We start from the raw sequence: 12,786 nt of genomic DNA, 5'->3' as shown, positions 1-12,786 counted from the left end.
TGGCAACCGGAGTATAAAGAACATGAACTGAAATAATTACACTTTAAATTCAAGTTTCAGAAGTATGCTGTGATGAGGAAAGGCAGGGGTGGAGACAAAAGAGGAGGATTCCCGTCTTAAATAGAAGTTGCTTTCTTGTCTGTCACGGGCCTCGCTGTTGGGTGTGAAGAAGTGAAGGGAAGACGGGTCTCTCGTGTGCCTTCTGTAGCTTCAGCTCTTGCATTCACATCTTCAGACTTCCAAACTTGAGTATATTTGCACGAAAACTTGCCTTCAAGAAATGACTCTAAATGGCTTAAAGATTAGTCATGCCTCCCTGCTACTTTTGCAGTATCCTTAAACTGCTCTGATAGTTTCCTGGTGGTAGAGACACATGATCATTGCACGGAACATGGCATTTAAAAACTTTGAATTTAAAATATGTTTAAAATATTTAGATATAGAGACGGGGGCCCTGGGTATCTCAGTCGGTTGAACGGCCGACTCTTGATTTCAGCTCAGGTCATGATCTCAGGGGCCTGGGATTGAGCCCTTTGTTGGGCTCCATGCTCAGTGGGGAGTCTGCTTGAAGATTCTCTCACCCTCTCTCTCTGCCCCTCCCCTCACACGTGCACACACCCTCTGTCCTCTCTCAAATCTTTTAAAAAAAACATTTAGATAGAGAAAAATACCAAACTCTTTGGTAAGAAGACTTTTAAAACCCAGCTATAGTAAAAATGGAACTATATAAAAATGAATAGCTTGATTAAATAAAAACTTCCAGTGTTAATTAGCTTTTCATTAGAAAGGAGGAAGGCCAGAAGAATAAGAAAGGTGGCAAGATTAGGAACAAGAAGCCATGGCAGTAATGATTAAATAACTGTACCTTCATTTGACAGTATCTCAGGGTTAGGTAGAGTAGAGAAAGAAAAGAACCACATGTGATCAACTTCTCATGCATGGCTATTTTTGAAGTGATACACCTGCATAAGCAGGATATTTGGGTTTTGAATGGGTGCCTTTTGATTCAGTGTGTTTTATTTAGAGATGTTCAGAGATACATGAAGAGATCTAAATTAAGAATTTATCTCCCACGCTGGGCAGTAGAGCACAGTCATTAATAATAATGTGGAGCAAATTATTACTCTTTGCCTTAGTTTTCCAATCTGAAGTAGAGCCTATTAAGACAGCCTCATGGGTTATTAGAGATTTAAATGTTAATACATGTGAAGCCTTTAGAAGAGCCTTTAGCATGTAGCAAAAACTTCATAATGGTTAGCTCTTAATATTGTAATTATTGTAGTAGGTACGTGGGTGGGTACTTCCTGCCAGTTGGTACCACCTGTAATACCTAACTTGTAATTTAATGTCTATTACACAGTATGTTTGCAGTGAATATTACCTCATTGCTATTACTATGGAGAGCTCCTAGGTAATACTTTTTTAAGCATGTTTTGTATTGTTTATCTTTAGAAGTGAAAAAATTGCCTTTAAAATTTAATTCAAACTGGCCTCCCCGATTTGTCAAAATTAATAAGGCTTTATTGTGCTAGATAGGTCTCTAATTCCGTGTGAATAGCCCAAACTTGACTTTCCTAAGTGAGGAAAATGTAAGATGTTTTTAAAAGATTAAAGAGTTTTGGAGAGGGAAACGTTCCACAGGAAACAGGATACCTCAGTTAATTTTTCCAGTGTGAGAATATTTCCATTTGATAATAAATCTTATTCTTAACCTGTCAAATTCTCATATAGATCTTTGTGAACTTTTGACCGTGGTTTCTTAATTTGTCCTTCGAAACTTGAAATTCTGTGGAACTGATTCTTTTGTCTGATCTCTTTCATAGGCTATTGAAAAGTATTGCCGAGTCAGTGGTGGATTTTCTGGGGTGAAGGATGTGTATTCTTCTACTCCTACACATGATGATGTACAACAAAGCTTCTTTCTTGCTGAAACGTTAAAGTAAGTAGGTGCCTTTAAAAATTTTTTATTGTAGGCTGGTTTTGCTGTATGATCACTACATGATGAATTATGACTATGTGGTATGTTACACCAGATTTTATTACAAGTATCTTTTTATGTAATTGGTTCTTAAGTTTTTAGCTGCATCTCAAGAAGAATGACTTTAACTATGAGGTAGATATTTTGTCAAATAAGAGTTTAGTACCTTCATTTTGTCCTTGGCTCTGTGGTGTGCATTAGAATCCCCTGGAAGGCTCCTGAAAACATACATCACTGGGCCATACCTGCAGAGTTTCTGATTCAGTAGGTCTAGGGCGAAACCTAAGAATTTGCATTTCTGACAAACTCCCAGCTGATACTGGTGATGCCGGTCCTGGGACCACACCTGAACTTCCTGCTCTGGCTAATGAAATCAGTTCAGAATAATCATGGAGTTTTGAAGGTACTAGAGGGTATATGATCATAGTCATGCATCCTCCCTGTGAGGTTTCCTAGAAAGATACACATAAAAGGAAGAGTGGGAAAAAAAAGACAGCTATTATTTGAGCTTACTCAGAACTCCAGGCAGAGCTCTCTAAACTGACCTGGAAGAAGGTGGAGACCTGAAATGTGTCCACTTCCCTAAGGACCTACAAAGTAAGTATCTTTTGATATACCCTCTCTTAAATTTCATACATTTCCTGTCTATCTACCTGAATGCTTCATAAACTGTCATTTCATTTGCTCAAAAAAATGTTTATTTCCAGGCATTGTTGAGGTTACTTATGGATATATCCATAGAGAAAAAGGACAAAAATCCCTAGCCTCCCACAGTCTACATTCTAGTATACTTGTAGCTGACATTTTGGGACATTAAAATTGAAAGGTACATATCTCAAACTAAGTTTCTTATCCTAAATGGCCATCTTATTCTAGTTTTTCTTTTATATTATCCCTAGTACTCTTCTTTTCCCATCTTTTCAGCTTCTACATTATAAAGTTATTTCTTTTTTCTCTAATATATCACTAAGTCTTTATGATTCCTGTTACACTGTTTCTTTATTTTGCCCCCTCCTTTCCATATCTGTGACCGACCCTAAACCAGGCCCTTATTGCCACTGATGGTTTAGAACATCTGCTTGGTAGTCAGCCCCCGGCCTCTGGTCACCCCTTATCCCTTGTGGGATTCACCCTGTGTGATGAGGCTGAGACCGTGTGAGACAGAGCACTGGGCGAAAAGGTAAAACCACAGCAGCTTGAGTTATATACTTGCTACACCCTAGCTGGATGAGCCTGTCAAAATAAATTTTCTCTGCCTTCTGTTTTCATATCCATAAACTGTGGAATTTGACCTAAATTATGTAGGATCTCTCTTGCCTTTTTTAGACCAGGAAAATTGTAAGGATAGCACAATGAATGTTTGTGTATCCTTCACCTAGATTTACCTGTTGCTAACTTTTGCCACACTCCTCTACCCCTGTGTGTATATGTCTATGTACATGTAGACATACACATGGTTTTACTTATTTTTAAAAATTATTTGTTTGCACTCTAATTTGAGAGTTAGCAGCATTCTGATACCTAACACAAGAGTTTGGGAGGAAGGGGAATAATCCTCCATGATCACAGTGCATTTTTAGTACATTTGTGAAACTTAACGAGCCTACAGTACTGTTGTTTAATACATAACCCACTTTCAGATGTCTCCGTTGTTCTAATAATGTACTCACAACTATTTATTTATATATTTATTTATTTTTTAAAGATTTTATTTATTTATTTGACAGAGACACAGCGAGAGAGGGACACAAGCAGGCAGAGGGAGTGGGAGAGGGAGAAGCAGGCTCCTGGCTGAGCAGGGAGCCCAATATGGGGCTCGATCCCAGGATCCTGGGATCATGACCTGAGCCGAAGGCAGACGCTTAACGACTGAGCCACCCAGGCGCCCCACAACTATTTATTTTTAACTCCAGTCTCAGATCCAACAAAGGATCACTTGTTGCATTTGGTTGTCGTGTCTCTCTAGTTTTCTTTAACCTAGAGCATAGTGTTCCTGTTTTGCCTCTGTCTTTTATGACACTGACATAAGTATTCAGGCTAGTTGCTCTGGAGAATGTCCCTCAGTTTAGATATTTGTGATTTGTTTCTTTTCTTTTCTTTTTTTTTAAAGATTTTATTTATTTGACAGAGAGAGAGAGAGACAGTGAGAGAGGGAACACAAACAGGGGGAGTGGGAGAGGGAGAAGCAGGCTTCCCGCCTAGCAGGGAGCCCGATGCGGGGCTCGATCCCAGGACCCTGGGATCATGACCTGAGCTGAAGGCAGTTTCTTCATGATCGGACTTAGGTTAAACGTTTTGGGCATGAATATCGTATAGATGATGTGTCCTCATTGCATCCTCTAAAGAGGCACATAATAATAGGTTAGCCCATTACTGGTGACTCTTAAGTTTGATCGTAAGGTTAGATTTGATTACAAGGTCATGTAAAGAGTCTTTTTTGTTTTTGTAAGTGATAAATGATCTATGGAGTAATAACTCCCTGACTGGGTGAATATCCTTTTTCCAGCAGTCTTTCACCCAGTGTTATTAGCATCTTGCTCAATGAACTGTTACTGTAGTAGTGGTAAAATGCTAATTTGGAGGCTTCTTCTAGTGTTAAAAAGAAATTACTTTATTTTCAATATTCATATACCATTTTCTTCACGTCACTCTCCTGCTCAAAAAGCTACAGCTCAAAAAGTTCATCTCTAGCTTCATTTCTCATTTCTTTTACTATAGATTCTATCCTTAAATCAAGCTAATCTATAGTCCAATATATATATATTTGCATTTCATTGTCTACTTCATATTTCATTGGCTCTGGCAGGAATGCCTTTACCATTTTTATCAATTCCCCTCTCTTATTTCTAAATTCAGTTCAGATCTCACCTCTTACAAATTGGCTTTCATAATTAATTCTCAAATTCCTCATCAATATAGACCTTGAGTACTTTTAGTACATGGTATAGGGCTGCAAACATGTGCCATGCTGCCTTTCCCTTTCCAGTACATACATGGAATATCACCAGATCACTAGTTGACCTTGGTACTTTTCACTGCTGAGTTCAGGAAGAATCCTTCTGAACACAGCATTCTAGGTAACCAGTTATATGTGTGTGTGTGTGTGTGTGTGTGTGTATGTGTATAAATAACTACTATATATATATATAAAACTATAATATTCAACTTTCAGAAAAACACATATACATTTGGATCAATAAAAGTGAAAAAAATCAAATAAGAACAATCATACAGGTAATTATAACAAAATCTAGGTTAAGGAAATTATCACAGTTGAGTACTGCATTCAGCACTGAGCTTCCTCGTAGCTAAAGCAAAAAGGAAGCATTTTGTTCAGTGTCATTCTCATCTTTGTGAGTTGGGAGAACATGTTACCTTAACAAATGAGACAAAATTTTTTCTTACCACTAAATTATAAGATGACTTAATTTGATAGCTCATTATTAAAGACTGAACTATTAGATGAAGCACATAAAAATGCCCTTTTTATAAGTCAGAAAGAGTTGAATACTGCCAGTTTTACATGGTTCAACCTAGTACATAATGGCAATTATCTTCAAACAGTGATGTTATAGAAGATGTCAGACTCTTAATATGACTTATTCTTTATAAAAACTGGTGGCATAATATAGAATGCATTTGAATCAAGACATTTCTGTGAAGACTAATGTAGGTTTATATTTTTCTTACTATTAAGACAGAGCTTAAAACTCTATAGCAGAATGAAGAGTAGTATGATTTCATAGATTTTTCTCAAATACCAATTAAGGCTTTTGTCAGAAGCTGAGTAACTGTTAACTGAAGATTGCATATTCTATCAAGTGGTTCAGATTTATTGTTAATTCATTAAGGGGCAATAATCCATAAGTTTTAGCTACCAGAGATGGCAACTGATTAGGTTGGCAGTGGCAAAGTTAAATGTAAAAGCCTGTGTTCTTGACCTACTTGAGGGTCATTTAACCTTTTACATATTGTTGGGATGCTGTACTGTAGATGGACTATAGCTATAGCTAGACATTTTTCTCCAGAAGATAAGATGCTGTGTCCTCTGTTTCTTTGTTTCCCTGAGTAGTTGCCAATTTGTTTATTCCTATAGCATATATACTGATGGCACAATAAAAACTATGTAATCAGTAAGGTCAGAGATAGATTAAAACTCTTACATTCTAATAGAGGAAATAAAACACATGCAGATTTGTAAAAAATGTTAAATATAGTAAGTGCATAAGAGAAATGTTAATAAAGTGAGCAAGTCTTCTGGAGGAGAGTTTGCTTAACCTAGAAAGCATAAAGGAAGAATTCATGGAAGTGGTGGCATTTAAACCAGACTTGAAGGCACGATGAGTAGAGTAGGATGAATTCGTATTTGGAGAGGCAGACAATAAATTATTAAGGATGAGATACAAGCACTCTTTAGTGTAACTGACGGGTGCTAGTATCTTATTAGATATAGAGAGATTCGGAAAGAAGGAACAGTAAGATATAACATTTAAGTTTTCAGTGTGGGTAACTGTAAGGATTATGACACCAAGTTGCAAGAAGAAATAGATTTTCAGAAAAGATAATGAGTTACTTTTGACATATGTTCCCAAGAGGCATTTGAAAATATAGATCTGGAGCTCAAAATACAAGTTCAGGAAGATTTTTAAGGATGAAGAGAAAAGAAAGCATGTATCTGATCCTTTGAAGATGCCTATATGTAACAAAGGAGGTGTTCCAGGTTAGCCTGGCAGAGTGAACACCTGCATTTATCCTCCACTCTCTCTTGAAAGCCATTAAAATGATTATAGAGGGCTAAGAAGGTGTAAAGAACTAGGACCAAAAAGATGGAAAGAAATCAACAGCGGACAAGAGATGTCAGCAGATTTTTAGAAGATGGAAAACAGAAAGCTAAAGTACCTACAGCAGGAGGAGTTAATTGAAAACAAACTGGTGAGTGCTTCAGAACCTTGGAAAGACCCAAGACTGCAGGGTGCGTGGTAGGATTGAAAACTGTGGAATTTTTATATAAGTTTATATAAGGAGTAGCTAGAGCCCAAGTTCACCCCTGCCTCATCTCTACCATGAATGAAACTAGAGATTTTTTTGTCTGAAGAGGTCAAATGATGGAGGCTGTGGACTTAGGGATGCCAGGCACAGCTGAAAATAGACAGGAGGTTGGAGGGTTCCCTTCTAGGAAATGGATTAGTCTACAAAAAGAAAAACTAGAGATACTGCTACAATGAGGTTCCCTCAGCAAAATGGTCACATCCTCCCCCGCCCCCCAATGGTGCAGCCACCAGTAAATGCCAACATGCCTACAGTTTCTAATCAGCTATTAGGGGCTTCGCTTTTAAATATTAATGGGCGTACTGACTTAGAAATATTTATCAAACTAGATATGTATGTACACTTAGAGTTTTTAAAGTTTATTTAAAAAACAAAATATGAATACAACAAGGTAATTCAAGAAAATATCCCAGAAGTGAAGGACATGAGTTTCCAGATTGAAAGCAGCCATCAGGATTCTAGCACAGTGGATGAAAACACCCATACCAAGGCACAATGCTGTATTCAGACCCCTTGGGGTAAAGGAAAGATCGAACAGCCTCCAAAGAGAGGGGTAATAAAAGTCTTGGAATAATGATCTGACATCAGGATGGCTTCAGACTCCTCAAAAACAACAGTGAAAGCTAGAAGCAGTGGAGCGGTTCATTCAAAATTATGAGAGAAAATTAATTCCAACTTAGAATTTCAAGTTTTTAGCCATGCAAGGTCTCAAAAGTCTACTTTCTAATTAGTTAATGCCTTGGAGGATATATGCTATCAAAACTGAGTATAAACCAAAACAGAACACATGGGATGCAGGGAACAAGTGAAAGGAAGATCAAGAGGGTTATCATTCTAGATTGAATGTGACAGAAGGCTCCAGAGGGATTTTCTCAAGATTAAATTTATAGGATGTTTCTACCTGAGTATTTTAAAAGGAGATTTAGACAATTGAAGATTTTGGTGTATTATTAGTAATAAATACAAGGCAGTCTGCTTTTTAGGTGAGGGGAGGAATTATGTAAGAAAAGAAAAGCCTGAATAGCTTTCAGCTAAGGGGGAATTGCTTAACTTGAAGCCTTTTGTTTGGAGTCTGGATTGTTTCACAAAAATAGGTAAATAATATCACTGTGCCACATTTGTCTGGTTGCAAGAAAGAGAAATATGCTCTTTTATAATGGGTTTGTTTTCTCCAAGAATCTCCAAGAATTGTCTTTTCATTGGTTTTTAGTGTAATAGGAGCTGATAGAAAGCCCCTTATGCTACAAGAATTCCAAGAGACCTATCTGTACCTCAGTATCTACATCCATTAACCTAGGTCTAATTCAGCTCTCACCGAATCTCAGCTCGGTTCTGTTGCGTCTTTATTTGAAGGTCTGATAAATTGAGAAAAGTGTACGTGTTGAAGATACATTTCTATCTGTTTTTCTGAGTTCGTATATATTAGACATTAAATGGCTATGAGAAATCACAGGTTAGTTGGAATCATAGTCCTCTTAATAAGTTTGATACTGAAAGAGAAACACCATAAAAACCAAGTTTACCACCACAGTTTGTATGCTTTCACTGGCAAAATCTCTATAGCAGAAACTATGTTTTGTTTGTCTTTCTGTGAATCTTGCTTGTGTACTTTTTTCCCCCTTCCTGTCTCTTAAAATTCAAACTTTGAATATAATAGCAAAATTCTGGAAAACTATATAAGAATATGTCAAGGATCTTTTTTTTTTTTTTTTTTTTAAAGGTTTTATTTATTTGACAGAGAGGGAACACAAGCAGGGGGAGTGGGAGAGGGAGAAGCAGGCTTCCCGCAGAGCGGGGAGCCCGATGCGGGGCTCGATCCCAGAACCCTGGGACCATGACCTGAGCCGAAGGCAGACGCTTAAGGACTGAGCCACCCAGGCGCCCCTATGTCAAGGATCTTAATCAAAGCTCTGGAAAAAATTTTATGTACAGAGGTGTTTATTACTATTATAAAAATAGTTACTACATGTTCGATAGTAGTTGGACAGTTAAATAAATTATGGCACATCCACAGTGGATATTACGGAGCCATAGCAGTTATGGACTCTTCATAATAGAATATTAAATAGGCTATTATGTGCACATATACGTATGTATAAATAAAATGTGTAGATAAACATCTTCATGTGTATTTCAACATCATAAACATTGTTTTTACTTTTGTAATCAGAAAAACAATCTTTTAAATAAATTAAACTGCAACCATATTTTCCTGCATCACATTTAGTTGCTGTTTTTGTGCCTAGAATCAAAAGGAAAGTTTTTTGAGCTGCAAGAAAATTTAGAGGTCATTCAGTCCAACAAAACCACCACAATCCATTTCTTCTTCCTACACGCATTCCCAGTGCTAAAAGTCTCTTTACAACACACAGAGTATTTTGTCTTAAAGTCTTTTCTTAATCTTGTCAGTTGATGGGCAGCTAGCTCGCTGCCTCAAAAGGCCAACCCATGCCACTGTTCAAAAGCTTTTTTTATTAGAAAAATTTTTCTTATTTTCAGTTAAAATCTGCTTCACTGTGAGTTCCATTCAGTGATCCATGTTTGCCCTTTGGAAATATACAATCTTCTGCATAAATGTTCACTGAAAATACTTGTATTTGTCAGGCTAAACATTGTAAGTTTGGGTACTATTCTTTCTATGACAGCGGTCTGCTTGCCTTCTCTGGAACTGAGTGCATGGTTTTCTAGACTGAACACTGTATTTAAGGTGTGGTTAAACCAGCGCGGGTTACCTGTCCCTTCTGTGGTCATTATACTTGCATCAATGCAAGATAATACTGTTTTCTATTTTCTGCTAACCCTGTCAATATAGCTTGAAATTTTTCTGTAGGTCTTTTTTTGGGGGGGGGGATGAACTAAGATAATTATTTTCTCTCATATTTGGAATGATTTTTCTGAAATTTACTTCATTTTATCTTTATCCTTATTAAACTTTATTTTGTCAGGTTTAACATATTCTCATTTGTTGAAATTTTGAACTCTTGGAGTTTTTCATCTAATGTTTTAGCTATTCTAGCTTTGTGTCACTCACAGATTTAATAAATGTCTTTTCTCTATATATCCAATTAATCATATGATACAGACATCTAACCATGTATTCTCAACCAGTATGTATTTACCTGTTTTATCCCAACTCTTTCCCTTAGTAGCTGTGTGACTTTGGGCAAGTTACTGAATTTTCTGCCTCAGTTTTATCATATGTAACAAGGGAGTTAATAACAGTGTTAGCTGGAAGAGTTGTTGTGGAGATGAATATAGCGAAGCGAAGCATTTAGAATTACACCCGGCAGGCACAAAATACAACGTAGCAGGTGGAGAGTCTCAGGACAGTAGGGCTGGCAGCCAGGGAAAAAAGCTAGATGTGAAGCAAAGGAGGACAAGGACAAACTGGAACTCACAAGGACAAAGGATCCCATATCTGTTCTCACGGCCTCCAGCTTTGATAAGCAGCTGATTTGCAGAAGAAGCTGGCACCTGTTGCCATGGGCTATCCATGCCTGGCTTAGGAATCGGAAAAATTGCTGAGGAGCTCCAACAGGAGCTGCAGGTGCTGCAGGTCTGGCCACCGGCCCGCCCTCCAAGGTGAGCCAGGCGATCACTGGCGAGTGTGTAATGTTATTAACGGCACATGGCAGCGCTGCACTCGCCTGAAAGCAGAGTGGGGGCTGCTTTACTGCAGCCTCCAAATCATGTGCGCGCATAGGTTTTTGTAGCCAGCCCTAACTTAGAACCATGCAGAGAAAGTGGTTCTGACAAATGTAGTTCCAGCTCAGCTGTGTTTGACAAAGTACGCAATCACTGCAGGAGACAAGCCCTTCCAGACAGTGAAAGAAATTATAAGCTACTTTATATCCTATAGTATGCAATATCTGTATATAAAAGACCATTTAAAAACTGTTATAAAGCTATAATAAATACAAGTAGTGATACAAGAGTAAATGGAACAGTGGAAGAGTTCAGAAATAGGCCCACTTATATGTGAGAATTTCATCTTTGAAGAAAAGCAGTCCAGATCATTGAGGAAAAGTTAGATTAGTTAATAGATGATGTTAGGAAAACTATTCATTAGGAAAGAATCCTGGAAATTCAGCTGGATCTCTGGTAGATACCAAAACTGATCTTAATATAGATCATGCTTTAAATATAAAAAATGAAATAAAATCATGAAAAAAATTGGAAGTGTTTTTTTCCCAACTCTGGGGGTGAAGATGGCATGACACAAAACCCAGAAACCGCAGAAGAAAAGATAAAACATTTTAGCCACTTGAAAATGGGAAAGATCTACAAGGAAAAAAAAAAACAACACACTAAGTTAAAAAATGGCACACTGGGAAAACATATTTGCAAAACATTTGATAGTCAGTGGGTAAACTTTCTTAAACTCTGAAATTAAGGAAAAAATACTAAGTTAAAATAAGTAAAGGCAGTTCACTGAAAATATAGATGGAAAATACCATAAACACATGAAAAATAAATGTTTGATCCACTCAGAAATGACATAAAATTAATAATCAGATGCTGTGTTTTACTATCTACTTAATTCAGATTTTAAAAATTTGTATTCTGGTGTTGGCAAGGATGTAAGGATCTAGTCATTTACACGGGGTGAGAGTGCTTGTTGTTTGATGTGGGTGGTAGAATCTTTGGGAAAGAGCCTATTGAAATATTAAGTTCACCTTAATTTTGCCCCAGGAGTCCTACTTCTGTTGTAGAACTGTCCTGAAGGTATACTCCCGCAGGTGAGGAAGACAGATGAAAAGATGCTCCTTGATTCCACGTTGTTGACGTTCTTTGCTCCTCTACTGAATAATTAAGTGCTGCATGCAGCTCCTGCTAGACCACTTCCCCCACGCATTTGATCTGTACCTGCCTGTTACACCTTTTCGCTTACATGTCCTTATTCTTGCTGTCCCTTCTGCGTGCAGTGCTCATTCCTTTTTTTTTTTATCCCTAACAAAATCCTATTACTTTTTCAAGGCCTAGTTCAAAAACACTGTGAATCCTCTCCAGCACTAAGGCAGAATTAATCCATCCTTAGGTATACTCATGATACTTTCCTTGTCCTGATAGTCTACAGGAAACATTAATACCTTCAGTGCTTAGTTTCATGTTTGGGTTAGAGTATACACTCAACAAATGTTTGTTGAACTGTGCAGAATTAACAGCTAATTCTTGTCGTATTAAAATTGGTTGTGTAAACATCTGTCTCCTCTATATTGTGCAGCTCCTCAAAAATCAAGGCTAATGTCGTTGTTTTTAATGTAGTTTATTTTTTAATTATAAAAATAATATGTGTATATAGCAAGATGAATTAAATATTAGTATGGAACAGAAAAAATGGAAAAGTTTCTCTGTTATTCCACATCCAGTCTCACTTCCCAAAGATAACTATTATTAAACAGTTCTTGATGTATCCTTTTTAGAAGTTTTCCAGGTATAACCAAACATATAAAAATATATATTTATAATGTATATCCTTTTAATAGCCTTTTTTTCCCCTACAGAGGCATAGTATACCTGCTGTTCTGAGACTTGCTATTTTCATTTTACTCTTTATCTAAAAAAGTTTTCCATATGGACACATAAATCAATGAGGAATGTATCATTTGTTTAATCAGTACTTTATTGTTGGATATAGAAGTTGGTTCTAGTTTTTTGCTGTTATAAACAACGTTTCAGTGAACACCCTTTTACATATAACTCTGCTTCTTGTATGAATATAAATATTGGCTAGATTCCTAGCAGAAAGATGGCTGGGT

The 12,786-nt window shown here is 37.1% G+C and overlaps 1 protein-coding gene across 3 annotated transcripts in view; it reads left to right on the top strand.

Annotated features, from left to right (window-relative positions):
* MAN1A2 (mannosidase alpha class 1A member 2) overlaps positions 1-12,786 on the top strand; it is a 251,056-nt gene that overhangs the window by 199,539 nt on the left and 38,731 nt on the right. For all 3 annotated transcript variants that reach the window (XM_036071039.2, XM_036071037.2, XM_036071038.2), the window contains exon 12: positions 1,824-1,939. In XM_036071039.2, the coding sequence (XP_035926932.1) occupies positions 1,824-1,939 (116 nt within the window). The remainder of the gene's footprint in view (positions 1-1,823; positions 1,940-12,786) is intronic.

The sequence above is a fragment of the Halichoerus grypus genome, chromosome 5, assembly GCF_964656455.1.
Source record: "Halichoerus grypus chromosome 5, mHalGry1.hap1.1, whole genome shotgun sequence".
Lineage (NCBI taxonomy): Eukaryota > Metazoa > Chordata > Mammalia > Carnivora > Phocidae > Halichoerus > Halichoerus grypus.
The sequence above is the reverse complement of the archived record's forward strand: the minus strand, read 5'-3'. Positions and strand labels throughout refer to the sequence as shown.